Raw genomic sequence first — 27,703 nt, 5'->3', positions numbered from 1 at the left:
TGTTTGAAATTATGACTTTAGACAGTAACAAACTGAAACTAAACTAAAAATGCTTAGAAAGTAAGGTGGAAGATCCACGTGTTTAAATATTAAGGCAAGACAATACAACTGAATCAACATGTTCTAAAATGTTCCATCTTTAGTTGACTTAAAAAACTTTACCACTGATATTCAATATTTCAACTGCTTAATTTGGCTTCTTTTTATTAAAGCTTATTGATAACAAATATAACTACCTACATTTTAAAATATGTATTTGGATTAGGTGTATCCACACAAAATATATGTAATTTGAATTTTACTTAACTTTCTCTCTCCTTTAGGACATTCAGTAAAAACAAAATTAGTTATAATAGTTATCCCATTCCAATGTTTCAAATATAAAGTAAGTATTCATAATAACACCAAAACATACAATTCCAACTATGAATTCACACATTGAAGTTGCCCATATGATTCCTTTTTAATATACTTATATATAAATACATACATTTGTAGAAGTGATTCTTGATTTTGGCTTTAACCTGTGATGCAGCACAAACAAGCAAGCTGGTGGAGGCACGGAGTAGACGCAGGTAGAAGAAACAAGCCAGGAGATAGATAAAGTCATTTAGGTTTTTCAGAAGACGACAACAATCAAAGCAAGTGATGCAACAACCTGACAGTTTGTAGGATGCAAACTCAACCCCTCGATGTCCCGGACACCTGCTCACAGCGGCTTCTGATGTAGCCATACAAATGGGAGGAAAGGCAGCACTCATGCTCAACAACAACACAAAGAATAATAACTATACCTATGATAACCATGAAGAAATTACATTCTGGTGAAAAAAAGTATGTATTCAACATGAAAACACATGATTTTAACACAAACACCTTCAGACTTAATAGAGGAGACGATGTACTCTGTAGGAAAACAGAATTTGATCAACAATTATACACTTTTGAAATGACAATAATGAAGATAAACTAGGTTACGGTCATTTATTGGAATAATCCCATTATGAACAAGAGAAAATCTGTTATCTTTTTAATTATTTGGAAAATAAAACTGTATTGATCAACACTGATATTTGTTGCCGCACTGCAAATAAAGTTTCCATGGCCCGTTTAACACCACTGTCAGCGGGTCATGTTCAGTCTCAACACAGCCACACACAGCCAAACACTCTCCCGGCCACCACTTGTACACATTTAGTCTTAATCTTAAATGTGGTTTAAATGCTTCATTTGAGAGACTTTTCATGCTAGCCAAGTTACACTCAGTTTTGTCCCCTACTAAAACTTTGAGTTAATATTTTATTTGTTCTACGGACAGCTAACATGACAGAGAAGCGGTTTCCTTGCATTGTGACTTTTTCAACAGCCAGTCAACTCCAGTTAAGAAATATAAGGCCTCAGATGCACCGTCATGCTGACCTCCACAGGTTATTCAGTCTAGCAGTTTGAAGATGATTGTACTCAGTCCACATGATTACAGTTTACAAGATGAGCAGCATCAGCAACAAAGATGAAGACACTAATAAAAAAAGGAAACACTTTGGAAAACAAAAACAAAAAAATCAACTGCCGCTGAATTCATCTCAGAAGCTACAGTGGCATTGAACGCAGCGGTAGAGTAAGAGTTTAAGGCAATACTGGTAAGCACCACACCACCATATCAAAACGATATTTGGGGTAAAACGTTCCCCATAAGTAAACGGTCGGAACCAAAGAGCACAGGAGGTCACTTGTCCTGCATCTTTTCCAGAATTGGCACAATCATGTCAAACTTAGGCCTCTTCGCTGGGTCCTCGTTCATGCATATCTTCATGAGCTTGCAAATGTGGGGCGAAATGCCCGGGGGGATGGTGGGCCTTAAACCCTCCAAGGCAACCTACAGGGCAGAGCAGACAGAGAAGATATTCTTGAACACTTTATTCTTGAACCTTTTATTTTGCCTGCGAGCATAAGTAACTCAGCTGGTAAACCGAACCAACGAAAGATAACTTTGCTAACCTTCATGCCGATTTCCATGTTAGAGAGGTCAGCATAGGGCACTTCTCTTGTCACCAATTCCCACAGCAGGATAGCAAAGCTCCACATGTCTGCTGACCGACGGTTGATCTCTTCCGGCTTCTTCTGCAGGGCTGGAAATTAAAAAAGGCAGCAAGTGAAGGTTACGCAGAGCAAACACAGGAAATGCCTCTTTCCACAAAAAATAAATAATATACATATGTTTCAATGCGAACATCACCTGACCACAGAAATAATTCAATTAGTTATAATATGTGAGGGGTCAAATCAGCATTTGTGCTCCATCTATACTGTTCATACATTCCCTGTGGTAAACTATGCAACACTTGGTGTCTAAGAAGAGCTTGATGACCCTCTTCGCCACACGTAACTCAGTACATGTGTAAGTGTACAGTTGATGCCCCCCAAAAAAGGGCACGCAATGACTGTCTCTAGCCACAGAGCAGCAGCTCAGCGATCATGACTCGCATAACTGTGTGTGCTGATAGTTCTGATAGCCGTCAACCGAACAAACCATCCGATCCAATACAGGTGAGTAAACTGTGTCTCAATTGTGTCCATTACCCACTGCAGGCTTCTTAGGTGTAGTGAATGAAGAGTAAGCAGTCAATTATTTATCTATAAAGACAGGCAACAAAAGTTTTTTTGAGAAAGTGTGTGTCATTGTACACAAGCGGCTGTTGAGGATGCAGCCATAAATGAGCCCCTAAAATATTATGAGACTGGCACAGCAGTTTGTGAGGTTGTCTTTGTACACACTCACTCACGCTTGCCCAATATATATATTGCTCAGGAATCAGTAAACATCTTTGATGTCTCGGACACACAAGTGTTTCTACATTAGAGTTTTTATATTTACCTAATTGGCATAAAGATGTCGTAGCTGAAGATGAGTCGGATGGATATTCTCCACCGTAACCAAATCTGTACATTTATGACTTATAAATAGCAACGGTTTCTGTGCTATACATTTCATGGCTCATAACCAAGTAAATGTCGTTTCTATGGTAACGAGTATCCTGTATCAAATGCAGTCAATACCAGCATTCCCCAAACACTGCTCTGTAAAGTAAAACCTCTTTCTGTGGCTCGGGTCACTGCTACGGATGTTCCCTCTCTTATTTTGTTTATCAGTTTATGTTTCCATGTATCTTGGATTTCACTGTATCTCGAGGGGAAAACAGCTGCAGATTACGTGTACTTCTGAGACAGTGTAGAGTTCCCCACATCCGTCATTCCCACTCGAGCCAGCTGTCACTTTGGATCTGTGCTGTATGAGTGACGCTTACCCTCGGGGGCGACCCATGCAGGCGAGTACATCCTGCCAGGACACTGAAAGGAGAACTTAACATCTGCCATGCTGATCCTGGCTGTCATGTCTTCATCTATCTGTGGAAACAAGCAACACTGATTGAGATGTCACCGTTAAGTGCAACAGAAATTCTTACCATAGATTCTTACCATAACACTCTTGCTGTTGAGATAGTGGCGAGGGATCATGGGCTCCAGCGTGTGTAAGAAGGCCATTCCACAGGCGATGTCCAGCGCAAACTTCACCGCCTGAGTCTGATCCACCACAAAGTCTAACAGCACAATGACACACAAATCATAAAAAGGTTTCAGCCCCCCCTTACTTTCACCACACAATGGGATGATAGTTGAATTGCTACGTGATGGCAACATAATGACAAATGCAAAAGTGCAATAAATCACAAATCCCTGCTAAAAACTAAAAATGGTGACAGGTACAGACTTCGTTACAGGAGTAGTAGTACTCACTGGTGCCTTCATGCAGCACATTGTAGAGGGAGCCGTAAGGCATCCAGTGTGTGATGATGATGGGGTGAGGGGCGGGAGGAGACTGACATGCTCCCAACATAGGTAGGACATTCGGGTGGGAGAATATCCTGGGATACAGCCCAAGAGGGACAGACAGACAGACAAAACCCACAAAGGATTTGACATAAACAGACGACACCCCCAAATAGAAATAATAAATAAAAATTGGTTCAACGTAATACAGACAGACAAATGAGTGACAACAGAACATAGAGACTGTAACAAAAGTCAAGATTAAATAATAACCTGAGTTTTGGATATTCCTCATTGAAATCTCTGCTTTTCCTTGTGGACCAGTCACGAACCTTTAGCACCTTAACAACCACCTCATTCCCCTGCCACCGCCCCTGCCACAGCTACAGACAAGAATCAGAAAAGGGGGAAATGAACGACATGCATCTCTACGTGACCATTTGGCAGTAAAGGGAGAAGGATAAAAGAATAAGAGCATAAGTACCTCTCCAGACTGGTTCTCGTTTACTCTAGCCACTAGAGCGAGCTGTTTGAAATCAATGCCTGCGTGTTTGTTCAAAGTGCCATTGCCTAAAAACACAAGACAGAGTTTAGACAAAAGCCCGGTTATTAATGTGGACATTCAAATCGTTTGCCCGGCCAGCAAGAAACAATTTGCCTTTTCTAGCAGCTCTATGACCGAACCAACTGAAAGAAACTGGTCAGCTAAGGAGCTTGTCTGTGTGTGCGTGTGACTCACGGGGTCGAGTCCTGGTGGTGCCTTTCCAGAACGTGTCCTTGAAGGGGACTTTAGCCAAGCTCTGTCCTAGTTTCTCAGCTTGTTCTGTGTGGTGGAGGGATAAGCTCGCAATGAGATATTGGACAACAAAAGCCTCCGACAATGCACTTGAAGATGTTGGAATGAGGAGCGTGATGACGGGGCGTCAGGATACCTTTTAGGAGCTCACGCAGGTGAGGTTTGGCTTTGTCCAGGGGAGTTTCCCCATATTTGTTACAGATGCTCACCTGAGCCCCATTGGTCACAAGGTCCTGAGTACAAAGATGGGTTGATGTCGTCATTATTTTAATAGTTCATGAAGATGGGAATTACACATAAAAAAGGACTAGTCTCCGTTTTAAAACCACCAGGGGGAGCACTAACCTCAGCCACAAGGTCCTGGCCCCAGAAGCAGGCGTAATGCAGTGGTGCGTTCCCGTGTTCGTTGGCTGCATTGGTGTCTGCTTTGCATTGGATCAGCTGGAGAAGCAGAAACAAAGGATTAAATAACAACCAGGCTGGTCGGATCCTGTTTGAGCTGTATACAGGGATGAGTGGTAATACTGCCAACAGGCATCATGGAAGAGGCCCGAGGACACATACCTGAGGTATTGAGACATGCCTAACATTAAACTCAAAAGATGCCGGCAGCAACTGAGAACTGAGGTTCCCATAGTAAATGAAGGATCACTAACCATATTTCGACATCATACATTGCAAACAGGTTTTAAAATCATACTTGCAGCTTATGAAACTTTCCCCTCAACCCTGACGAAATGCTTATGATGCAACAACAATGACATTTGTAGACGTGTATCATCGCTGTTTGCAGTGGAGGAACCGGGAAGCGTCACTGTGTTCCCGCCCCGGTGTTTACATAGACCCTACCTTTCCCACAATGTCGCGATGTCCATGGCTGGAGGCCAGGTGCAGAGGCGTGTCGTCGCCGCGATTCATGACGTTAATGCGAGCCCCCCTCATGATGAGCATGTCCACCACGCTGGAGCGGCCCTCCCTGCACGCCCAGTGCAGGGGGCTGAAGCCGTGGTCATCCCTACGGGGAGAAAAGGAGTTCCTTTTCAGCACGGGTGTGGCCAAAACGCTCAGTAATGCATGAAGTAACAACTTTTCCTGCCTGTCTTGCATGTACTCTTTGCATCATTTGAGCGGGAGGGAGAAAAAAAGTACACCAGCAACATCAGCCCCTTGGCTGTCCACATAAAATGTTTCCCTGTAAACAAATCCGGAGTAGAACTGGCACATTGCCAACTGTAACAAACTGCAACTGTTTTTGTATCACTGTACATCAATGATGATATTGCTTTTCCAAAGAGTGCATTCAAGAGAGAAAACTGGGTGGTCAACAGGAAAAATATCAACTTATTCAGCTGTATCGTGAACTGTATGAACGCCCCAGTCCTAAAAGAACTGCGTTATGCGTTTCGATCAAACCGTCCCGCACTAAATCCTCCTCTTCATTAGGTCTCCGCCCCATTCAAACCTATGAGGATGGACAAAATAATACAGTTACTTCAGTATTACGACACTCGGCTTTGAGTGCAGAATTTGTTCTTTTGTCAGCTTCGTCAGAAAAAGGAAGTTGCGGCAACTCAGGGAACAGCTAATAGACCTTTTGGTGGCTCATCGTTTGTCATTGTCTCACTTACGCTGGCAGCGACACATGTTAGGACAGTGGCCTCTATGACATGGCAGAGTGACTGATGGCAGACCCCCTCAGAGCCGACCAGATAAAGACTGAGGGATTCAGACACAGTAGGAGCTGAGTGAGTCGATCCTTATAGGCCCCGGTGAGACTTCATTCAGCTGTCATTCTTCTTGTCTTTCTAACCCTTCTCCGCCTGGCTGGTGGTCACCCCGTCCTCTTCACCTCATACTAATTTTCCTCCCGCATCAGAGTCCCACGACTCCCCCGTCCCCTCGTCCGCATCCCTCCCCCCCCTCTCCCCCTCTGTTCCACTGAAACAGCTGGACTGCACTGGGGACATATTCCATGTTTCATACGCTCCCATTTTCCATCAGGGCTTTATCGTTTGTTCCAAGACACAGCACATAACAAAGTTATGCACTCTCTCAGAAATGACGAGTGGGGAGAGAGCATAATAATGTGACCCGAGAACTGAGGGAGTATTATGAATCTGCAGTAGTCTCGACCTTCTACCCCCCCCCCCCCCGGCCCTCTACGGCATCAATTCGCTGGCTTGTCTTCTCACATCCTGCAGAGCTCTGTTCAAAACAGCCTCGAGAGTCCCACAGAGACCCTCAGTCCCAAAACACACATGTATCTGTGCCTCTGGGGGACCTTCTGCAGTCACACCACACCTGCAATTTCCTCCAGACCAAAAGGACAAATCCTAAAAAAATAATTACACTAAGTTTATGAGAAAAAAAAACTCCCATAGACCCGCTTCACTGATTTGTGTGTCAAGCCACAGTCTGTTTAGAGAAGGAGGTTGTGTTGGGGAGTCGATGCTGCTCCTCTTTAAAGAGTAACATTGCAAGCACGAGCACACCTGCTTGTGTATCTAGATTTTCAGATTGCAAATAACTTTAGCGTTTATATCGTCTTTAAAGGATCATATATCCAGTCGTAAGTTCTGGTGCGCTGGTTTATAAAAGTATTTAAAAAAACATGTCTTCTTGGAATTTGGGGAATTCCTTCAATCACAATGGGACATTTGGATGAACGGTTGAAGAGAAATGAAAGCAGAAGCCGACATGGACCAAAAAAAAATTACTATTTTTTCTTCTTGTGTATTCCTATGTAAAGAAATTATTATTAGAAATGTAACCATTAATGTTTAAAAAAGTGTTTGTTTTAACTGTCCTTCATCAATTACTAATAGACCATTTATCATTTAGCAACAACAAATGGGACCCGATCCACATGCTAAAAATGCACTTTCACTTTGAGTGAGCCGCTGCTTCCTGTGGGAGTGTTTGGTTTTTGGTGGCCCTTTTTATAGGATAGATTTTGTTCTCTCTCAGGCAGCTTCATCCCTTTAACCCAAAGGCACTTGAGTGCTAGGGTTTTCTCCAGCTACCCCCCCCACCCACACGGGCAGCGGTAATTTATTTCAGGCACTTCCACCTGCCAACAGTGCTCATTTTGGCAGACTGAAGCCAGAGGAAGAGGCCCTGTCTGCACCCTGTGTGTTTCTGCTCCGACATCCCCACCACCTCGTACGAGAAGCCTCAGGACCACAAATGAAAAGATTGAAATGAACGTCCAGAGAGAGAATAACGTTGTCACAATTATGTTCCATGTTTCTAGAAATTGCCAAAATTATCTACGGTAAGCACTAATTCTAGAGTGATAGAGAGGTCCTTCATATCTTAAGCCAGCTCGTGTGTCATATCTGCTCTCCTTTACTTACATCACCACAATGGATTTGAAATAAAACCATCGAGACGTGCTTTAAGTGCAGACTTTCAGCTTTAATTTGAAGGTATTTACATCCAAATCAGGTGAACAACTAACTTTATACGTGCCCCGTCCCTTTGTAAGGGACCAAAACTAATTGGACAATTAGCTGCTCAGCTGTTCCATGTGTGTCATTCCCACGTTAATTCATTTACAAGCAGACTGAAGGTCTACAGTTAATTTCAAAGGTGCTATTTGTGTTTGGAATCTGTTGCTGTAAACTCAGAGAGCCCAGAGAACCTTATTGTCAGACCTGGTAATTGGCTCTGCCTCAATCACATGATCGGCTGGCAGTGATTCTTCTGATAGAATTTGTACCTGCTGCAACAAGCCTCTCGACCCGAGTGAGCTTGCAACAAAGACTCACACTGCTGCTCCCAACAGAGCGATTACACATAAAATCAATATTTAGACTGGAAATCTAGCTCCTTCTCGAAGCAGCAGCATCAATCTTAATGGTAAAAAAAAGAGACCTCCACGAAAGAAAAGGGAAAGTTTTCTGCTCAAACTGGCGATCACACACCACTTCTCTTGCACATTTAGACAGTACACTAAATACAGATAACCACCAAAGCCATGATTACCCACTCCGGGGCCAAGAGGGTCGACCTCATTTGTATCAGGCCAAACCACAGCAACAGCTGGAGAATGACAGAGCACAGGGCCACGTTTACATTATTAATAGGCACTATTTCCATAGCACTGAGGGGGCGGATAACATTTGATTTGGGCGATCGATTAACATGCCAACTACTTCTGTAGATGATATTTGTTTTGATGAATTGGCTAACGGTCTAAACCCCAAAGTGTTTCCCCTACCATTATATCAGGAGAGCGCCGTCCTCCCCTGAAGATGTAAACCTATGGGAAATACTGCAATCTATTACAAAGTAGGTTAAGGAAAAGCAGCAAGTCAGCACATTTAATAAGCTGGAACATGCAACTCAAACGAAGAATTAAATTGTTGAAATAGCTGCAGATACATTTTCAGCAAATTTACTAATTTAGAGGTGAAACAATACGTTTTTTCTTTGGGGCCAATTCAAGTAAACTAAATACTTGTGTTTTGGCTTGATATTGGGACAAAACAAGGAACCTCCAGATTGACTATGAAGTCAATTTTTCTACTATTAGCTGATTATTTAAGTAAATAGTATTTAGTTACAGCCTATTCAATAACCTGACTAATTGCATCGTCAGTTCATATTCAACACAGAACTATAGCATGTACTTACATGAAGCACCAAATAGCAAAGCAGCAGCATAAAACACAAATACACACCAATGGAAGGCTACTTCCATCAAAGTGATTACACGTTAATTAATAAGATTTAGTCTTCAGAAGAAAAATAAAACTTTTAATTGTGATTAATCTAGAAGATTAATGAATTTCAAAATATGACATTAATTTGGGGTTTTTTCCAACCTATTTACAGCCCTAATAATAACTGGCAGCCAATTTGGTTTAAACTTTGTAACAGACTTGGACGCCAACATTAAGGAAATGTTGGGAGGGAAATGATAGGAGCTTTCTAATACCATTGGGAGACAACAACAGGAAACATAAGTAGAGGAGGAGATGCTGATGTTCTCTGCATTTCCCCTTCTGATAAATTCACTATACCATACCCTCTACCCACTATACCCTATACCCACGACCCCCACCCCTCCAACACACACACACACACACACACACACACACACACACACACAGGGTGTCGACGTCACGTTTAACTCACACTACAATAACCTCCTCCCCCTCTCCTGCAGTTTTGGAAGGTGGTAGCCGGCTCCCTCGAGGCCTGGGTGTTATTCCATGTAAGGAGATTCAGCATTCCACCATGACTGGGAGTTACATTGGTGTAAACAGGCCATCATCGAGGAGCATGAAACATATTCATATCCAGCGAGGGGGGTCTGTTCGGCTAAGATTTTGTTGGATAGCAGAGACGTAGGAGGGGAAGAACTATAAGTTCTGTAGGGAGCGGAAAAGGGAAGCATAACCGATTTTCCACCCAGTGGGAGAGATACATCACCAGGATAAAGGAACTTGACATGCAATCAGCTAATGGGCAAGTCACATGTTGGGAATGCATCATGTATCCACACTGAACCGATGCAATCACACGGTGTTACAACAATGGGATAACTTAACAAAAACAGACGTAAATTCCGCCTGCAAACCTCCCCACAAAGATTGAACATAAAAATAGTAGCTGGCGTCTTGCTAGTGGTGCTTACTTGTTTAACCTTTTGCATATTAATATACTACCAAAACAATATTTTCACGTATTATTAATCATATTATTCAGTCATTTCTCTTTTAAAAATATTTTCCTTATTTTGGGGTTACATTTGCAACAGTATATCATATATATCAGTAAACAATAAAAAGCCAAAAGGGAGAGAAACTACAAGGGAAACAAATAATAATAAAGAAATGTGTTGACACAGCCTCTGGGGTCAATGAACAATAAAAAGAGGTGAAGAGCTGTTCAGTTGGGCGGTATCCTTTTCGGCGTCAATCAATGAATGTGTTTACTCAAAAAAAGAATACCGGGAAAATCCTAGAAAATTCCGCGAAATTAATTTTTGGCCATACAGCCCAGCACTAAGCTGAGGATACGGAAGCAGGTCCAACCGATCTGTACCTATCAAAACAGATACAACCATGTCCAATCCTGCAGCAGCTTTCAGTATTTATTTGCAGTTATTTCCAGTCCATTCAGTTCCATAAGGCCTATATTCAATTGCAGCAACCGAAAGAGGGACCAACCCCACAATCACAGCACGTTTCCTGTCCAACGGTACACTTCTGAAGTACTCGGCTGACATTCTCTATATAAACATGTGCCCAAAGGGAAATGGGTTCAATCACAGGCCAAAATCTCTCTAAAGACCAGAGAGGCGGGCTCTCAGCCTGCATCGGCATTTGGGTTTGAGAATGACACATTTATACTAAGTGATTAAACGGCAGTGTACTTCCTAATTAAAATGACTTCTGATTTATGTAATTTAGCGTCACAAAGTCAAATTGCTGTGGTTAAAGCCAGCTTGTATAAATGTGTTGTTAATAGAAAAGAAAAGTTTAGTAATGTTATTGGGACATCATTGTCGAACGATGGCATCAAAAAGTGATATTGTTTACATTTACCAAGGTAAATGCAAGTAAAAGCGAAAGAAAACTTCTGCCTCACCCTTGATTGAGGTCATTCTCTGTGTTGTCCAGCCATAAGCGAACTGCCACTGCATTTCCTTCCCGGCACTGCGTGAAGATATCATCCATTGTGGCACGTGAATCCTCCTTCCCTTAAGCTACACCCGTCAAGAGTAGATGCAGGGCTGAAGTGGGACGGAGGAGAGAGGCTACCCGAGGGGTTGAGCAGGATCCTGGCCAGCATCAGTCCCTCATCTGGGATAATGACGGACGCCTTCTGAGGAACTGAGGAGCACTCCAGCAACCCTGAAAACACACAAGGGGGATATGCTCTATTGAAACGTTTATCCATGGGTTTGATCTCCGTCATGTGATAAACCCTCTCTTTTATTCCCCGGCAGTGCAAACCTGAAAAGAAGAAAGGAAAGATATCTATTGTTGAGTTGAATCATATCCACCCTACTGGGTGACTCACAACACTCTGTTGCAAAAGGCGACACGCACCATCATGGACAGAAGTCTTTGTCATGCTAAAATCTGAACTATTACAGTGCTGCAATGTGCCCCCTCCCAACAATCACATTTTAATATTAGACAAAGATAACCAGAGTAAATGCAAAATGCATTTTTTAAAGGATAATGGTCTTTATTAAGGGAAAGAATCTATTCAAACTTACCTGGCACTGTATGAAAAATGAATTGCCCCCTAACCCTAATAACTAGTTGCTCCCCCGTTGGCGGCAACAACTGTAATCAAACGTATGCGATAACTGGCATGAGTCTTTCACATCAATGTGGAGAAATTTTGGCCCATTTTGTCATTGCAGAATTGATTTAATTTTTCCATATTGGTAATTTGCAGTTATGGTTTTTGATTGTAAACGGCTTGTCAAAGCATCTCAATCAGATTTAAATCCTGACGTTGAAGAGGCCGCTCCAAAACCTTAATTAAGCTTCTTCTGTGAGGAAGAATGCGAGGTGGACCTGCTGGAGGTTTTGGGATTATTGTCCTGCAGAACCCAAGTGCTCTTGATGGCTTCAGCACGTTCTGGTAGAAAGCAGAATTCATGGTTCCATCAGGTGGTCCGGTCCCCACGCGGCAAAGCAGCCCCAGACCATCACACCACCAACACGTGGGACTGTTGGTGGGATATGGTTTTTATAAAAATGCTGTGTTGGTTTCACGCGAGATGTAACGGAACGCACACCTTACAAAAATGTGAATTGCTTTTTCAAACTGCATTTTCTATATCTTTGTCTAATATATACATTTGTTTAATGATCTGAGACATTTATGTGTGACCAATATGCAAAACAATAAGAAAACAGGAAGGGGCCAAATACCTTTTCACAGCACTGTATGTACAGTATTCATATTTGAATTGGGGAGTACAGAAATGTTTAAATAATTAGTTAGCCAAGTTGATTTATTGACAGACAGCATATCTGCAACTTTTGTGAACATGTATCGGATGTTTAAGAAATATATAAATACAAAAATAAGAGTAAAAGGTCAGACATTTCCTGGTTCCAGTTTTTCAATATTGAGGATGTACTGCTAAACAATTAAAGTTGTATATTTGAGGGTAATTTAACAAGCCTTTAATCCGTTGCCTTTAAGATTCCTACATGTGTTAGTTAGCGTAAACATAACGAATTCACAGACAGTCTGAATTCAACCACTGCCTTCACGTGAAAAGCTGAACTACCGACCCAGTTCACACAGAAGAAAAGCTCGTTTACCGCCCTGCTCCTGTCGGTACCACCGTGTGCTTTCATTACACTCGATCTAACTGAAGTAGCTCCACGCAATACAGACGTTAGCATCCTCTTGTTGACCGAATGAGAGCTAGCATCAACGAGCTAACATCAACCGTCCTGAAGCGCCGCACAGCCTTCTCTCATTCGCCGCTGGCTTCACTGAGGCGTGACGTTACAATAGACATAGAATACGTCGGGAGGTCAAACGGTCCGACCGGAGATTAAAATGTGGCTCCCAAGGCGGCAAACTTACCGGGTACAAACGCCTGTTGCTGAGCAATTCGGTTAGAAGTTATTAACAGCGTTATGTTGTCTGCAGCAGATTGAGTGCCGTGGGACGTCGTCCACACCCTCGCCGCCTCCGCACGTACGTGGTGACGTGCGGTTGAGAAAGCCGGGGCCCCGCCCCCTACAGGCGGCAGCGAGTACTGCACGAAGTCGAACTATTCACAGCCTCAGGTCATGGTTATTTTAGAAGAAGAATCTGCAGAGTAATTCATGGTATTATTCTTCACTTCATATTTAATTACATACAACTATTGTTAACGGATCTAAGAATGTTTAAGTGCAATGCATATACTGTAGTAAAAGGTATAATTATTAACCAAGACTTTTATGAACACATTTATTTATTTATTAAAGCTCAATGGGCTCATGATGACGATTGTAATAATAATAGTTATTATATTAATGATACCAATTAACGTTAGCTTAGTTCAGTGTTGTTCTACAAATCCCGAACAGCAGGAAGTTAAGGTTCATCTATGTTTGTAGTTTCTAAGAACTTCACGTCCCACAAAGCAATGCTGCGCTTACGTCATCAACATCCGACTGTAGTTCTGTTTTGCTTCCTTTACGCACATGAGATCAACCAACGTGGCTTTTGCCTTTGACAATCTTTTTACAGCTATCAGACATATTTACACGTTCGTTACAAAAACAATTGTTTATACAAGCACCGCCATCAACGAAACAAGCTGTTTGACTTGTAAAATATCTTCTGGTTGGAGACAAACTGGTGAGTTAGCCGAGTTAGCGTGTCGATGGAGAAGAAGGTAACGCTGCGGTAGCACAGTTTGTCTTCTCATCTTCAGCAGTGAATTCACGTTACGTTACGTTTGTTTCTAACAGTCCTGCCGGGAACATGTTTAATGAGGATGAAGACTGGAGTGACGAACAAGACGCTCAAGTCCTGAGCAAAACTGTACTCGGAAAAAACACACAGAAGACGACCAGCCGCGCGGATGTCAAGGTAACTTGAATGTAAAAGTCGTGTTAGAATAACCATTAATTGTAACACCAATAATGATATGAGGCTTAATTTGTTAACCTGAGTGTGCAAGTTCAACATACGCAGTGAAAGAACAGACTGCAGCCTGGAAATGTATCTAACTGCTGATATTCTGTAGATTCTTTTAGATTATCTCATTTTTGGAACAATCAAGCAGTGCAATAAATAATTGTTTTTAAGTTCAAATAAGTTAGATTTGCTACAAAGGAGGAGATAAATGAAAAATATAGTAATCTAAATCTGCTGACGTATACACGCACACACAAGATAATGACTCTAAAATGTTTGCCTGAGCAAGCTCTGCATCTCATACACGTCCTGGAAATGGAATACATTACACAGAAATGTAATTTGTAGTACAACGCCCCCCCTCACTCCCCATTCACAAAGAAAAAGAAACACTTTTTTCTGATTAGCAGTCTGCGACATTAGGCTGCATGTTTCAATGGAAGGGCTTATTGTGATCTGAATTCATCCCCTGATCAGTCCAAGTTGGTTGGAAAGAAGAGCCTCCTGCGGACCCTCCAGACTCTGGGCTCAGTGCCAGACTGGAAGAACGACGACCATCAGCAGGGCAGCGACAGCGATGGCGCCGTGGTCCCATCACACACCAAGAGAAAGAAGAAAAGAAGTAAGAGGCGAAAGCAAGCAGAGACAACAGGAGAGCAGCCAAACAATGGACACTTGGATCCGACTGTAAATAACGAGAAACCCGCAATAAAAAAGAGGAAGAAAGAAAACACATTAAGTGAGTAATTAGCTGGAATTTATTCACATTTTGAAAAGTATTCACCGGATCAATAAGCACACCGTGTTGATATTCACAGTTGTTAATATCTAAATGTTTTCTTTCCTCCATTAAGCTGACCTGACGTTAAAAACAACATCTGAGAAAGAGACGACCAACGGAAATAATATCCAATCCAAACCAGACAACACAGAGAAACTGAGCAGACAACAGTGGAAAAACAAGATGAAGAACAAGAGGAAATGTAAAAATAAATACAGTCAGGATAAGCCCAAGATGGAAATCAATAATTGTGCCGAGCAACACAAGCTGAAGGAGGAAGTCAAACTAGATTCACGTAGTAATAAAAACATCAATGGTCAGACACCAGCCAAGAAAAATGAAAAGAAACGAAAACCCCAGAAATTGGAAAAGACAAAAGTGGATAAAGACTCATCCGGCGCACCAGACACAAATGCACTCAGAGCGGAAAAGAAGCCAATTGGCGCCAAAGTTAAAAAAGACGCAAATAAGTCTTTGGCTTCTGGATCAAAACAGAAAGTGAAGATCGCAGGTGAGCAGCAACAGTCACCAGTAAAAAGACTAAAACCTGAGCTGAGCAAAGAAGAGATTCTGAAAAGAGAAAAGCTGCGGAAATTGATCAAAACGCGAGAGCCGGTCCAAGAGCAGAGTCCCGCTGAGACGAACGATGAGCCTGCAGTAGAAGAAGAGGAGGCCAAACAGGACCGCGCCGCCTCGCTGAGGTCCCGCGTGGAGCAGCGACTGGATTCTGCCCGTTTCCGATACATCAATGAGGTTTTGTACAGCACGTCCAGCGGCGAGGCGAAGCGCATGTTCCAGCAGGACCCCGAGGCCTTCGGGATCTACCACAGAGGATACACGGCGCAGGTTCAGAGATGGCCCGCCAACCCGGTGGACGCCATCATCTCCTTCATCCGACAGAAGTGAGATGTTATCACTGTGTTCTGTTGTCTCCAAAACACTTTACTTTCTGACAATCGTGACCGGATCTCCTTCGCAACCAAATTAAATTTCACACTTCTGGCGTAGGGTCGCTCGAGCCAAGTACGTTTGCCGAAGACGACCATAGGATGCAGTTTGAAGCTACAAAGAGTTCATCTTGAGCTGAGATTTAGTTATAACACACATGCAGAGGATCAACACATATACACATACATGTTGGAAAACCAAACAACACGATTATATTTTCAACTATGTTTTGATTTGATTCACCACATAGACTAAATTTAGATGCTCTCATTGATCAATATAGCCTGATAAAATGCAGAGTGACAAACACACCTCTTTAGGTCCGCTTTTTTCACATCAACAGGACCGTCTCTCTCAACTGCTAAAACCGTAAAAACTATTTAATGTCCACACCATTTCTTATCGACGGTCCAAAACTTGGATTATCACAGTAAATATCCTCCATTACTCTGCTGAGAACTGTCAGCGCTGAATAATGCAGGAGGCTACGCTGCACTGTGGGTGTGGATTCGATGCGTCATTTGGCTGCTGTGGGAAGATCGCTTTGTTTATGTCAGCAGTTACGGGAGAAGATCAACAGCTTTCCCTGTTTAGTGGTCCTATGAACTACAGAGCAGCCTCAACACCGTATTGATTCCCTTTAAAGGCGAGCTGCTACTTTCAGTTTAATATGCTGTAATTGCAAACTCCTCATATCTGCCGTTTATTTCAGACCTCCCTCTCTGGTGGTGGCAGACTTTGGTTGTGGCGACTGTAAAATCGCGCGCAGCGTGAAGAACAAAGTGCACAGCTTCGACTTGGCCGCCGCCTGCGATCTCGTTACGGTCTGTGACATGGCCAACGTGAGTGTCGTTTTCTTTTTTTTCCCTGCACGCCAATCCTCCACTTCCGTGCGATTGTTAGCAAACGTAAGGCCTTCCCTCTGTGCAGGTGCCGCTTCGTGGCGGCTCCGTGGACATCGCTGTGTTCTGCCTTTCTCTCATGGGGACCAACCTGGCCGATTTCCTAGCAGAGGCCAACCGCGTGTTAAAGAGAGGGTGAGATATGTCACTGATTTTGTAAAAGCAAGAATAATGACGATGCGCATGTACAGCACATGTCTGGACAACCGATTTGCACAATTATTGCAGGGGTGTCCTGAAAATAGCAGAAGTGGCGAGCAGGTTCGAGAACGTGCGGGACTTTGTCACTGCGCTGACAAGTCTGGGATTCAAGATGTCGACCAAGGTGAGACAACAAAAGTCCTTATTGGTCTTTCTCATACATAGACCAAATTGACGCATGCAAATGAAATGCTTACTCTAATAAAGCAAATGGTCAGTGTTGCATGCACAAAATATGTTCCGTAAATTGGTTTGTTGTTTGCAACAAACATCCAAGATAACTGTAAGATATATGTAAGTTGTATGTACATTTCAAGGCTCAATCTTAAGATCTTAACCATACCTTAATCTATCTGATGTGAATATTTGGAACTGACAGAGTGGTTTGTGTTTTCTTTTCTTGTCTCGCTATAGTCCACAGAGGGCACTCATTTCTACTCCTTTGAATTAGTGAAGGTGCAAGATGCTCCAGAAAGCATAAAGAAATTTGGACTGCAGTTGAGGCCCTGTCTCTACAAGAAAAGATGAATGTATGTGGGAGGACTTCATGGACTTTTGAAGCAGTGTGTTTGAATGTTCTGCTTCAATCTACCGTTTTCCAAAGCAGCAGTTGTACATTTGTGTCTAAATGTATTGTTCTTAATTGCCACACTTTCAAGCCTCTGTAATTCACAGATTTGACAGCTGAGTTTTCTGCATTAATTGTACATTGTTTTTCATACATCAATGTAGATATGAGCTTATCAGTAAAACATTTTTTATTTCAAAGAAAGCCTAAACATATGCAGGCTACCATTTTAGTAAAGTTCATCCTGTCGAATAAAAAATAAAATTTACTCTTAAATGTTTCATGACTGTATGCTTTACAGTGCAGGAGGACTGACTGACTCTTATTTTGATCTGAGAGGGACATTGAAAAGAAATAGATTTTTGATTTGTACTTTGTGGTCTAGAATAAAACCTGTTTTGCTCAATTGTGTGTGTGACAATTTGCCACAAGAGGGTGTAACAGTGTGTGTGTGTGTGTGTGTGTGTGTGTGTGTGTGTGTGTGTGTGTGTGTGTGTGTGTGTGTGTGTGTGTGTGTGTGTGTGTGTGTGTGTGTGGTGGATGGATGGGTGGGTGGGGGGTGGGGGGGTGGTTCATGAGCTGTAAGAGACTGTATTCATAGACTTAACTCTGGTTGCCACAGCAGGTGGTCCTCACTGATTTAGATGACCAAAGATATCACGAGGTTCAGATGGTGGGAGGCTACGGTTACAGTTATCTTTATCTGGAGATTGTTTTGGTCCAGTTACGTGGTAACAACTTGATACAAACAGCAATTTACATTTATATTAAAATGATTTTATTGACAAATACATTGAAGTAATACATTGAAATCATTCAAATTCATTAGGATTAAATCACATTTTAGTACATAAAAAGGATTATTTCACGTCTTATGCTAAAAATACACTGCAGTTCCAGCAAGCCTTTATCAATAGCTTTGTTCACAGTGCAAAGCAGAATGTCAATCAAAAGTCCTTTCATCTTCACACTGTACTCTTGATGTCAAAGACAATGGAGTAGCTGACCATCGGACCATATTCCTCGCTTTTGTTTTCCGTCACTGCTGACTTCTTTACCTCAGGGGAGCCGGGCTCTTGCATCAGAGATGTCAACGCAGCGAGAGACTCCTTTTTCTGAATTTATATATATATAAAGAGAGAGAGAGAGAGAGTCAACTGGTTGAGGGACTGCTGTTTTTAGATTTGGATAATAGAAAAATAATATTCCCAATGAAAACTTTTTTTTTCTGGAGGAAAACAAGCTTTCATCTTAACTGGATTTGGTCTTACCTTATAATGGGACCGGCTATGTATTTTGCTGTAAAACAACAAAGAAATAATTTATGTGAATTATTGACTTTTTTTAAAGGAGATTGTAGTGTTGAACTTTACCACTAGATGGCACTGTGATTTAACCTGACAAACAAGTTGCAGGCGTGACCGCGTTGTGCTTCAGGAATATGGATGGAAACAGCGAGGGGTGACCTGAGCCCTCGCCATTGATCTCACGTCAGACGCAGCAGCTAACTTTGTACACGAGGACCTTAGAGACATCAACGCAACGAAGACCCGCGGCCGTCAAAAAAAGTGTCCCCAGTACTGGAAGAGAGGTTGCAAAGGGGGGTTGACGGTGTTTCCAAAATAGCTTTTCTCCTGGGGAGTCATGTTTTCGCCTGTTGTACGTCGTGTGACTGACCTTCCCAAATTAGCCTGACAGGACCCGCCCATCACAGCCGGGGATAAGAGCACAATGGCACCTTGACTAAATGTTCTGACCAGAGAAGTGGGCCTACTGAGGCAGCTTCTGAACTGCTGTTGTGCTTCACTGTGTGGCTTCATTTACATCCAGGCCTGAACTTAGATTTGGCAGCGAACAGGAAATATGTGGAAAGTTCTGCACTCAGAAGCCATTAAACGATTCTAGGGTTGTGACAGATGTCCCACATCAGTCGTAAAAGACGAGTGACACGCTGAAGAGATGGGTTTTATTTCTTTCCTCATGGTGACTGGCAGTTTGAATTTTATTATACTTCTGAAGTAGTGGACTTGTGAACTTTTGACCTTTGCTTTCTTGATGTGGCGTTGGTCCATAATTGGCCCAACAAACAGCAGCCGACTGCTGAAAGTGCCAGAAATAACACTGCTAAAAGCCAAAGCAGGAAACTGGAATCATTAATCTGTTCATCTACAATGTGTTACCTGTCTGCAAAACAGGGCTGCGGCGCAGAGGCAGCTGTCTGCCTTCTGCCACACTGCTTCCTGTTTGTGAATAACAGCATGAGATTGGGGTTTTTTGGTCATTCGGGTTAACGATCCGCGCATCCTGTTTGTCTCGTGTTCTGTGCCACCGCCAGCGCCGTTCTCACTGGTCTACGCGTCACCTGCCGTGCTGCAACCACCGTTACCTGTGCAGGTGATTAACTCACCAGCACACCCAGGAGGTGAGGACGAGGACGAGGGTGCCGGCCAAGGCCGAAGAAAGGCCGACGACTACAGCAAGAGCTAAAACACACACACGGACACAGTTGTTAAAGCCACGAATGTATTTTTTTTTAAAGTCGCAGCAAACTTCATAATGAAAAGCATTCCTCAGCATGTTGATGCGATCGGAATGTACTGAGTACACAAGTCGCTCTGATTGTAGATGAACAAACACAACATGGTCCGTACTCACCGAGCTGCTGTTTCTCGCTGGTGAATTCCACTTGAATGTGGACGGTGGCCGTGTGGTGATAAAACGACGCCCGGCAGCTGTACAGGCCTTCATCCCGCTCCGTGAGCCGGGACTGGAAGACCATCGCATCACCCTCCATTTGGGCAAATGCGCCATCGCTCCTGTAACACAAGTCACTTTGAGCTGAATTTGTCTCAGAAGGAGCATTTTATATTTTTCTCATTCCGAACAAATCACTCACAAAGACATAATCCAACGTTATATGAGTCAGTGCTTTAAACTCTGTTTACAGCTCATCTGTTCCAACACTTTAGACATGGATGTTGGAGTTTGCGCCATAATATGAAGTTCAATTTGTTTGTTAACTTGTTTGTCGAGTACATCACTCTTATTTTTTTTTTGAAAAGTTATTCAAATACATAATAGGAGTACATGTGCATTAGTTGGGGTCTATTTCCAGCTGTGGATTTGAACACGTTTGGTCTTCTGGTGAATATTCACAAGAGAATGTGTGTGTGTGTAGTTTTACCCAAAGGGCTGCAGTACCCACATTGATGGGATTACAAATTATCTCTAAACCTAAAGTTATTCTGGGTGATATGCCTGTCATGGAAACATCTCCAGGCTGATAGCTCTTGGTGTGATAGCTCCTTACAACTGGGAAAAGCCTTCATGTTTTACTGTACACTGTGCGCACAGCTGCCTCCTCATCAGGTGGTAGATAACGGTGGCTGCATCACCTTTCACAGACGAGGTTGTACTCTGGCACGTTGCCTTCGACTCGGAGCAGCACTCTTTGGTTGTGATGGTTTTCCTTGAGAGCCAGTCTACGCGTGATGGTTTCACCAACGTAGCGGCTTTGCAGACGAGTCGTGTGATTTAAGACTCTGACGGAGGAGATATCTGCAGAAAAGCCCATTTAACCATGAAGCTGAACCTTGAATCTACATATCGCAGAATCAATTCACGTGAATCACTAAATTTGGTGCAACTTTAATGTGCAGGTATCGATTCTAAACTCACAGTATCTGGGGATGTGAATGGTCTTTTTCTCTGTCACTCCCCGTTCCAAAAGATACGCACAGGTCAGGTCCTGCCCCTCATGAAGGGCCAGAGGAAACTGATAAGTCAGCCTGGCTTTGATGACACAGCCCTCATGCTCTGAATGCAGGGATGTTTGGCCTTTGGCATTCTCGGGAAGGACCCAGGCGAGGTCAGGCCCAACGCCCCCTCCGCTGTAGTCACACACCGCCAGCCAGAGAGGAGACTCCTGCTGTCTCACCAGAGACACAGCCAGCAGGGGGGCTTCTGCAAAAGAAAACAAGGGGTGACAAAGAGGAAGAGGATAAGCAGCTGCGTGAGTTAGTATGAGTCACAGATTGAAGAAAGAACTCACGCACTGTTCAAAAGAATGTGCATTGTTCTTTTTTCTGGTGCCTCCAGGCTTGGATGCTCCACTGTGCAGGTCACATTCTGACCACAACACGAAGATGACGGGACACGCGCGGAGCTCCGGGCCCGCACCGAACCATCGGGCCGGACCTCAGTCGCAGACAGGTAACCGATGCTGCTGCTGTTTCCAACATGCCACCTCACGGTTGCTGCCGGGGCAACGCTCTCCACGGAGCAGTCCACCTTCGTGAACTCTTCGCCGTCCGTCCACTCAGTGCTCGAGTTGATGGTGATTTCGGGGCAGGCTGCGTGGGGAAAGAAGGAGTTTAAAACACCACAGGAAGCCAGGGGGTTTCTTTTGAGAAGATAAGAAAGATAACATGGAAATCGGACCGCGCTTGTGCGGCCAAAAAACGTCCGCTCCTCAGACAAAATTTGATTTGATTTGTCGAACATACCGCAGGGAGGGAGGGTGATGCTTCTGTTCGCCGGCCCCTCGAACGCCGGGTGATTTATTACACACTCTGCGGTGAGCTCCCAAGGCGAGCAGGCAGGGAGGAGTAAAACTCCCCTGACGGAGTGGCTTCCATTATGAGAAGTGAAATTGAACCAAGAAACTCCAGACGAACCCTCTGGTAGAAGCCAGGACATGTTGGCTGCAGGTACAGCATCTGCTGCTGAGCACTCTATCAGCCTGTGTCCGTCTTCAGTCCGAAAGTCTACTCCAATTGTTGGAGCAACTGGGAGGAGAGAAGGTTCCATGTTGATGTCTCACGGTCACGCGATGTGGAAATGTGGCCCGTGAAAGTCTTTTAAGAAGAGTTTCACCTACCAGGCAGCATACGTTGAGGTTTAACTGTGACACGGATCGTCAGGTTTGCTTTAACGTGGTGATAGGAGAAGAAGCATTCGTACAGGCCGGCGTGCTGAAGCTCCAGAGGACCCTGAAGAGTGAGGCTGCTGCCAAACAGCTCAACACCGTCAGGCAAGGGGCCGTCGTCTCTGGAGGGAAATACAAGTAAGAATACAAAGAAGACTCCATGTTTCAGTTGTAGTGTATCACCCGAGGTAGAAAATATGACTCTCAGTCAGGAAACAAGTTGGTATCTGATTCCTGCCGTCTGTCACCTGTGGTTTGGTGCCACCAAACGAGTCAACACATCCTCACAAGGTACACATCGTTTCCCCATGTTGTTCTCCTTTTTTCTCAAGATAAAAAGAAAACCAGACCGAACGGAAAAACAAGAGAACTAAAGAAAAAAAAAGAATAATAAGTACAGTTACGGGTACTTTTTGCAGGTAACGTTGTAATGTGGCACGTTGCCAGTGACGGGCAGGCTGATGACAACGTCCGTCCGTCCTTCCTGCAACTCTAAAGGTTCAGCCGCTCGGAGGTCATCACTGTCGCTTCCCACCTCTGACAAATCTGCATAATAATAAAGCACATTTTTATGAAACTTCTACCTCCGGAGGATCAGCCAAGTCATTTCAGGTGAGACACTGCTAATACTCACAAAAAGACGGCAGCGCTATGACACGTGTCACATGGTGCGTGAATTTGGGGTGGTCAAAGGCGCAGGTGATATTGTGGCCCTCATATACCGTTACAGGGAGGAGAACTGAACTCGTCTGCATGTGTGAGTTCGTAACGTTCTCTCCCTGCAGCTCTTCGCCGCTGTCCAAAGCCAAGGCGATGTCAGCGTCAGGTCTCCCTCCCGATGAAATGCACGAGACCACCCAGAACTCCACTCCTCCTTTCTGCACCATCTCTGCTTTTACGCTCACGTTCGGCCTCGCTATTAGAGCGGGAAGAAAGGCGAAAAGAGTTTTTTTTTTCTCTCTCTCTCGAGTGTCTGACGTTTCATTCAGCAAATCTAAAAGTCACATATGAAATGGAGATTCAGGGTGTTTTTGTTGAATAGGAAGCCGGGGGCCGGATGAGCTTAGCACAAGCCGTACAGGGCTTCGGCTCGGGCTTTGGAGAGTGCTGACTCAGGCACCTGTCCCATCTGTTGGCTGGGCTGCAGCTGAGAACAGATTCCAGCTGCTCGCCAACAGACGTTGAGAGAATCACGGGCTTTAATGCAGGGAATCAGCAGAGATCAGAGTCTATTATCAAATACACAACGGTTGTGGTGTCACACAGCACCCAGCCGTCCTCAACGAGAAAGAGAAAGAGAAGCGAGCTCGCGTGTTAGGGAGGGGTATGTGCTATTAAAGTGAGTTTAAGCACTTTGGCTCTAAAAATGTCATCCATCGACGCCTATAGTTTATTGTGAATTTAGCCACTGCAGCTGGAAAATGACTGAAGCTGCGCAGCTTCAGTGGGGTGTGAATGTGTCACGGACAAATGAGCTGGCTGGCAGGGCTTGTGCTAATGGGATATTTACATCGTGCAGCTTGCCACAGATGCTCTGCACTTCCCATGGTTCCCTTTGAAAAAGGAGGGCGTTTAAATGGTGAGATGCAGCACCACATAAGTGCATTTGCTTGGTTTGTTACAAGTGACCTATTTTGTCTGTTCTGTGCCAGAGACACAGGAACCAGAGCCACGCTGGGTGGTTGAACTTGAGCCTTGCTGGGTCAGTTAGAGTGAAAACCAAACTTCTGACAGATTCTTTTTACTTGCTCTTTCTTGCCAGCCTGGGTGACTGATACATATGCATGTATGTGTGTACTGTATATATAGTTATATATTTAAATTGGTATAGCCACGTGAGGGCAGCAGAAACACGTCAATGCAAAATGTATATATATATATATATATATATATAGATTGTGTGTTAAAGTTCTAAACGTTGTGGGAGTGAGGGACATGAAAGGTTTTTACTCACACATGAGCAGTTTGTGAGAAAAAAAATCAAATTTCACGAGAGAAATGTATTCATCAAAATGCACGCTGATGGTATTAATTACTCACTGGCATATTGCTGCATTGTGGTGTTCCATATGCTTGACGTCAGTGAGAGAGAGCATTCCCACGTTAATAAAGTGCATTGTGTGATTTATGGTCTGTCGTTGTGTATGTGGAGCAGAGTGGGAAGCAATGGCCAGTGTGAAAAATCAGCAGAGGAACCTTATTGTATTGTGAGATGCTGAGTCATGATGCATGATCGCAAAACTGAGACTGCTGAATGCGGCAGACAACGTGTCCCCCTCCAACAACACGGACACACTCGGTGGTGAGCGTGAGCTTACTGTAGGTTTCCACCCTGGCCGAGGTGAGTTTTGGTTCCGGCAAGGTTTGGTGATGGACCACACAAGTCACGCTGTCCTCATCCTGCAGGTGGGTGGGGAAGCGCAGGATGCTGCTCACTGTGTAGGTGCCGTTTGAGTGAACACTTTCACTCACTTCCACAGCAAAAGGGTCATGGGACGGAGGAAGGCCGGCGACCAACCAGCTGATCTGAGGTCTGGGCCTCCCACCGGCCGCGGAGCACGACACCGACTGGTAATGGGAGCCGTTGATGGTCTCTGCCTTCACCAGCATCTGTATGTCAGGCCGGGCTGTGAATGAATGCAGTAAACATGTCAATGTGCTTGGACAAGACATCGGCGTGTCTTTGGTCAAAGATTGATTATCCCCATATTAAATCAAAATGCAATTCGACCATTTAGAATTATTTTAAATTATGGAAATCCCATTAGGATCATTCTTTCTCACTGTGGAGATGCAAAGAAAATAATAGGTTGTTGGATTGACTTACCTACTACAGTGAGATGTACACTGCCGTAATACGGCTCTTCCTGAGCCTCAAACTCACAGATGTATTCTCCTTCCACTTCTACACTGGACACTTTCATCTTAACTGTGAGGTTGGTGAGAGAGTCCGGCTTTGAGATGCCATCGCGGCTAAATGGCTCGCCATTAAAAAATCCGGCCAGTCGCTTGGATTTCATTTTGGAGTTGATCTGGCGTTTCCACTCTGCGTCCTGGATCTCACTCTCACCCACGTAAGTACAGCTCAGGTAGACGTCCTCCCCCAGGACTGCTGTGATGTTTTCATGGATCCTCTCTCCAACCAGACCTGTGACACACAACAGTGAAACCTTCAGTCCCAATGAGGTAATAAATTCACCTGAACGCCCCTCAAACTGCAAACGCCAGCAGAGCAGAAATGTTTGAGGGACGCGGCGTGATTGTCCCCGACAGATAGCATGTTGATAGATGTCCTTTGTTGAGCTCTTTCTTCTCATCCTACCGGCTTTCACTAGTTGAGCGGAACTGTGATGGATGAGAACGACTAACCGGCTCAGTGGTGACGGGGTTCTCGGTCATTTTATCATTATTAGAATGTGTCAATGACTAATCAACAAAAACCAGGGTGAGGGTCTCCAGCCATGCAAACCCGCTGACAACAATGCTGACACACTCATGTCTGGCAGATAACGTTAGACACCTTCACTGTCGGGCAACAACTGGCAGACGGTTCCGTCCGTGCTGCTAGCGTGGCTTTCCAACACAGAGCTTTGGCTCAAAAACGCTAATAATCAAAGCACTGTAAAAAGGGATTGACGTTGTGCACACAATGACACTTACAAAATCCAACCTTGGCCCCACAATGTATATTTATCAGAGGACTCCATTATGTTAATGAAATGAAAACAGTCCAAAAGCTACGCCCTAATCCATCCATCCACCAACAACCCTCCACACTGCTCAGAACTGAGCCACAGCAAGAGGAGGTTTCCGTAGAGCCGATGACGGGTTTTTAACACTTGCAGAAAGAATAGTGTGCAATGCATGCAAAGCTCCATAATTCTTCTTCCTGCAATGACTTCATCAAAGTGCACTTGAGGACACGGTATGGCCCATGAGGCAGCTGAAGCAAAGAACCTCGGCTTTAGGTACACGATGAGTAAAATAATGATGCTGCTGTGCGGCATGGAAAACCACATAACTTACAGCCGGCCGCTGCAGTAGAAACTCAGATGTTTATATCAAACACGGTGAAAGCTGAAACGATGTTGGTCTTACTATAGATCACAGCAAATGGAAACAATGTGGAGAGCCTTTTAAGAGGGAAGGACACACAGGGAGAGAAATAAATATGCTGCATCATTTCAATCATGCCTTGTGGGTTTATAATTCAATTGCCCTTGCAGGTGTTTGCCAAACTAAATGCCAGCCAACCACGTAAAAGGAACACCTTAAGAATAGGGACTAAGTAATAACTGAGAGAAAAAAAAAGATTCATGCATTGCACCATATTTTCTGAGCCCCAGAGGCTTCTTTTTTTTCTCACCAAACAGCAGCCGTTCACCAGTGGTGCAAAGCAGGTATTTCTTCACAGACTGGGGATGTGGTAAACAAAGAAGACTTTCAACTTTGAGAAACAGCTTTTGTTGGTTTTCAAACATTTTTAGACCCAGAGACAGCAGAAGCAAAGAGAAAAACAACAAAAACATTGAGTAGAAAATCTGAACTCTAGACTGCAGCGGGTTTCTCCTTCGCTCAAAAGAAAACCTTAACGGCCCTCATATATTAACTTTTAAAGGCTGTAAAGGGAACTAATGTGGTTTTAGGTGACGCCCTTACTAAATAATGATGAAGTGACAGCTGGAGTGACAATGCGAACTTGCCCGTCAGCGAAATACTTACTTAGCAAAAATAGTTACCATTTAGGGTGTTCAAGATACATGCGGCACGTGGCTTTATTGCCTAGGTGCCTTGGTAATTGGACTCATCACATAGGAAAACCAGCAGCACTGTTTAGTGTAACTGCCACAGGTTAAACACGACCTTGAGGACCAGTAAAATAAGCCCATAAACAGCTGACAGTCACAGACAGATTGTAACCCTGCAGACTTACCCATGATTTCCAAGCAGTGAGCAACATTTAGGACAAAAAACCAAACAAACAGCCCTGAGTGTCCCATGCTGGCGTCATTGAGTGAAACACAGTCGCATTGATCTGACAGTATCTAAGGCAAAAAGGTATTTAAAGCCTGTGTGTGTGTGTGCGTGTGTGTGTGTGTGTGTGTGTCTTGTGGTTTATGGTTATGTGTAT

The 27,703-nt window shown here is 43.8% G+C and overlaps 3 protein-coding genes across 5 annotated transcripts; 1 reads left to right on the top strand and 2 right to left on the bottom strand.

Moving 5' to 3' along the window:
- Positions 1-438: 438 nt before the first annotated feature.
- Positions 439-13,388, bottom strand: LOC120829500 (scaffold protein ILK). 2 transcript variants are annotated; one of them, XM_040193646.2, is made up of 13 exons: positions 13,199-13,388; positions 11,225-11,490; positions 5,474-5,639; positions 4,970-5,065; positions 4,761-4,857; positions 4,568-4,651; positions 4,313-4,398; positions 4,102-4,211; positions 3,796-3,923; positions 3,478-3,599; positions 3,306-3,405; positions 1,999-2,129; positions 439-1,876 (listed from the first exon to the last, which is right to left on the bottom strand). In XM_040193646.2, exons 2-13 carry the CDS (start codon positions 11,311-11,313, stop codon positions 1,727-1,729), a joined length of 1,359 nt encoding a protein of 452 aa, XP_040049580.1. In that variant the 5' UTR covers positions 11,314-11,490; positions 13,199-13,388; the 3' UTR covers positions 439-1,726. The 2 variants fall into 2 exon arrangements, with proteins under 2 accessions (XP_040049580.1, XP_077954339.1); XM_078098213.1 differs by having other exon boundaries at positions 5,474-6,086; positions 13,199-13,338.
- Positions 13,389-13,688: 300 nt separating this feature from the next.
- On the top strand, positions 13,689-18,051 carry rrp8 (ribosomal RNA processing 8). 2 transcript variants are annotated; one of them, XM_040193624.2, is made up of 8 exons: positions 13,689-14,000; positions 14,077-14,197; positions 14,723-14,984; positions 15,100-15,928; positions 16,687-16,816; positions 16,905-17,011; positions 17,105-17,201; positions 17,492-18,051. In XM_040193624.2, the coding sequence occupies exons 1-8, from the start codon at positions 13,807-13,809 to the stop codon at positions 17,603-17,605; spliced, it is 1,854 nt and encodes a 617-aa protein (XP_040049558.2). In that variant the 5' UTR covers positions 13,689-13,806; the 3' UTR covers positions 17,606-18,051. The 2 variants fall into 2 exon arrangements, with proteins under 2 accessions (XP_040049558.2, XP_040049567.2); XM_040193633.2 differs by having other exon boundaries at positions 13,734-13,963.
- A 349-nt stretch (positions 18,052-18,400) lies between these two features.
- LOC120828018 (uncharacterized) lies at positions 18,401-27,703 on the bottom strand. The gene is made up of 14 exons (XM_040191304.2): positions 27,506-27,703; positions 25,400-25,720; positions 24,891-25,199; positions 23,207-23,488; positions 22,983-23,118; positions 22,525-22,694; positions 22,151-22,432; positions 21,701-21,997; positions 21,324-21,608; positions 21,041-21,203; positions 20,301-20,461; positions 20,053-20,128; positions 18,917-18,944; positions 18,401-18,760 (listed from the first exon to the last, which is right to left on the bottom strand). Exons 1-14 carry the CDS (start codon positions 27,570-27,572, stop codon positions 18,611-18,613), a joined length of 2,727 nt encoding a protein of 908 aa, XP_040047238.2. The 5' UTR covers positions 27,573-27,703; the 3' UTR covers positions 18,401-18,610.

Source organism: Gasterosteus aculeatus, chromosome 1 (assembly GCF_964276395.1).
Source record: "Gasterosteus aculeatus chromosome 1, fGasAcu3.hap1.1, whole genome shotgun sequence".
NCBI classification, from domain to species: domain Eukaryota; kingdom Metazoa; phylum Chordata; class Actinopteri; order Perciformes; family Gasterosteidae; genus Gasterosteus; species Gasterosteus aculeatus.
Note: the sequence above shows the minus strand (reverse complement) of the source record. Positions and strands in the feature narration are given on the sequence as shown.

Excerpts from the sequence above, each read along its gene's own strand:
- LOC120828018 (XM_040191304.2), bottom strand. The coding sequence starts at position 27,572 with ATGGGACACTCAGGGCTGTTTGTTTGGTTTTTTGTCCTAAATGTTGCT. Across the intron at positions 22,695-22,982 it reads TACAACGTTACCTGCAAAAA|AGACGACGGCCCCTTGCCTG; the intron begins GTACCCGTAACT and ends ATTTCCCTCCAG. Across the intron at positions 20,462-21,040 it reads TACAACCTCGTCTGTGAAAG|GAGCGATGGCGCATTTGCCC; the intron begins GTGATGCAGCCA and ends CTTGTGTTACAG.
- LOC120829500 (XM_078098213.1), bottom strand. The coding sequence starts at position 5,731 with ATGCAAGACAGGCAGGAAAAGTTGTTACTTCATGCATTACTGAGCGTT. Across the intron at positions 2,130-3,305 it reads TGCATGGGTCGCCCCCGAGG|CCCTGCAGAAGAAGCCGGAA; the intron begins GTAAGCGTCACT and ends TTTAATTTCCAG. Across the intron at positions 1,877-1,998 it reads ACATGGAAATCGGCATGAAG|GTTGCCTTGGAGGGTTTAAG; the intron begins GTTAGCAAAGTT and ends TCTGCCCTGTAG.
- rrp8 (XM_040193624.2), top strand. The coding sequence starts at position 13,807 with ATGAGATCAACCAACGTGGCTTTTGCCTTTGACAATCTTTTTACAGCT. Across the intron at positions 14,198-14,722 it reads CCAGCCGCGCGGATGTCAAG|TCCAAGTTGGTTGGAAAGAA; the intron begins GTAACTTGAATG and ends TCCCCTGATCAG. Across the intron at positions 14,985-15,099 it reads GAAGAAAGAAAACACATTAA|CTGACCTGACGTTAAAAACA; the intron begins GTGAGTAATTAG and ends TCCTCCATTAAG.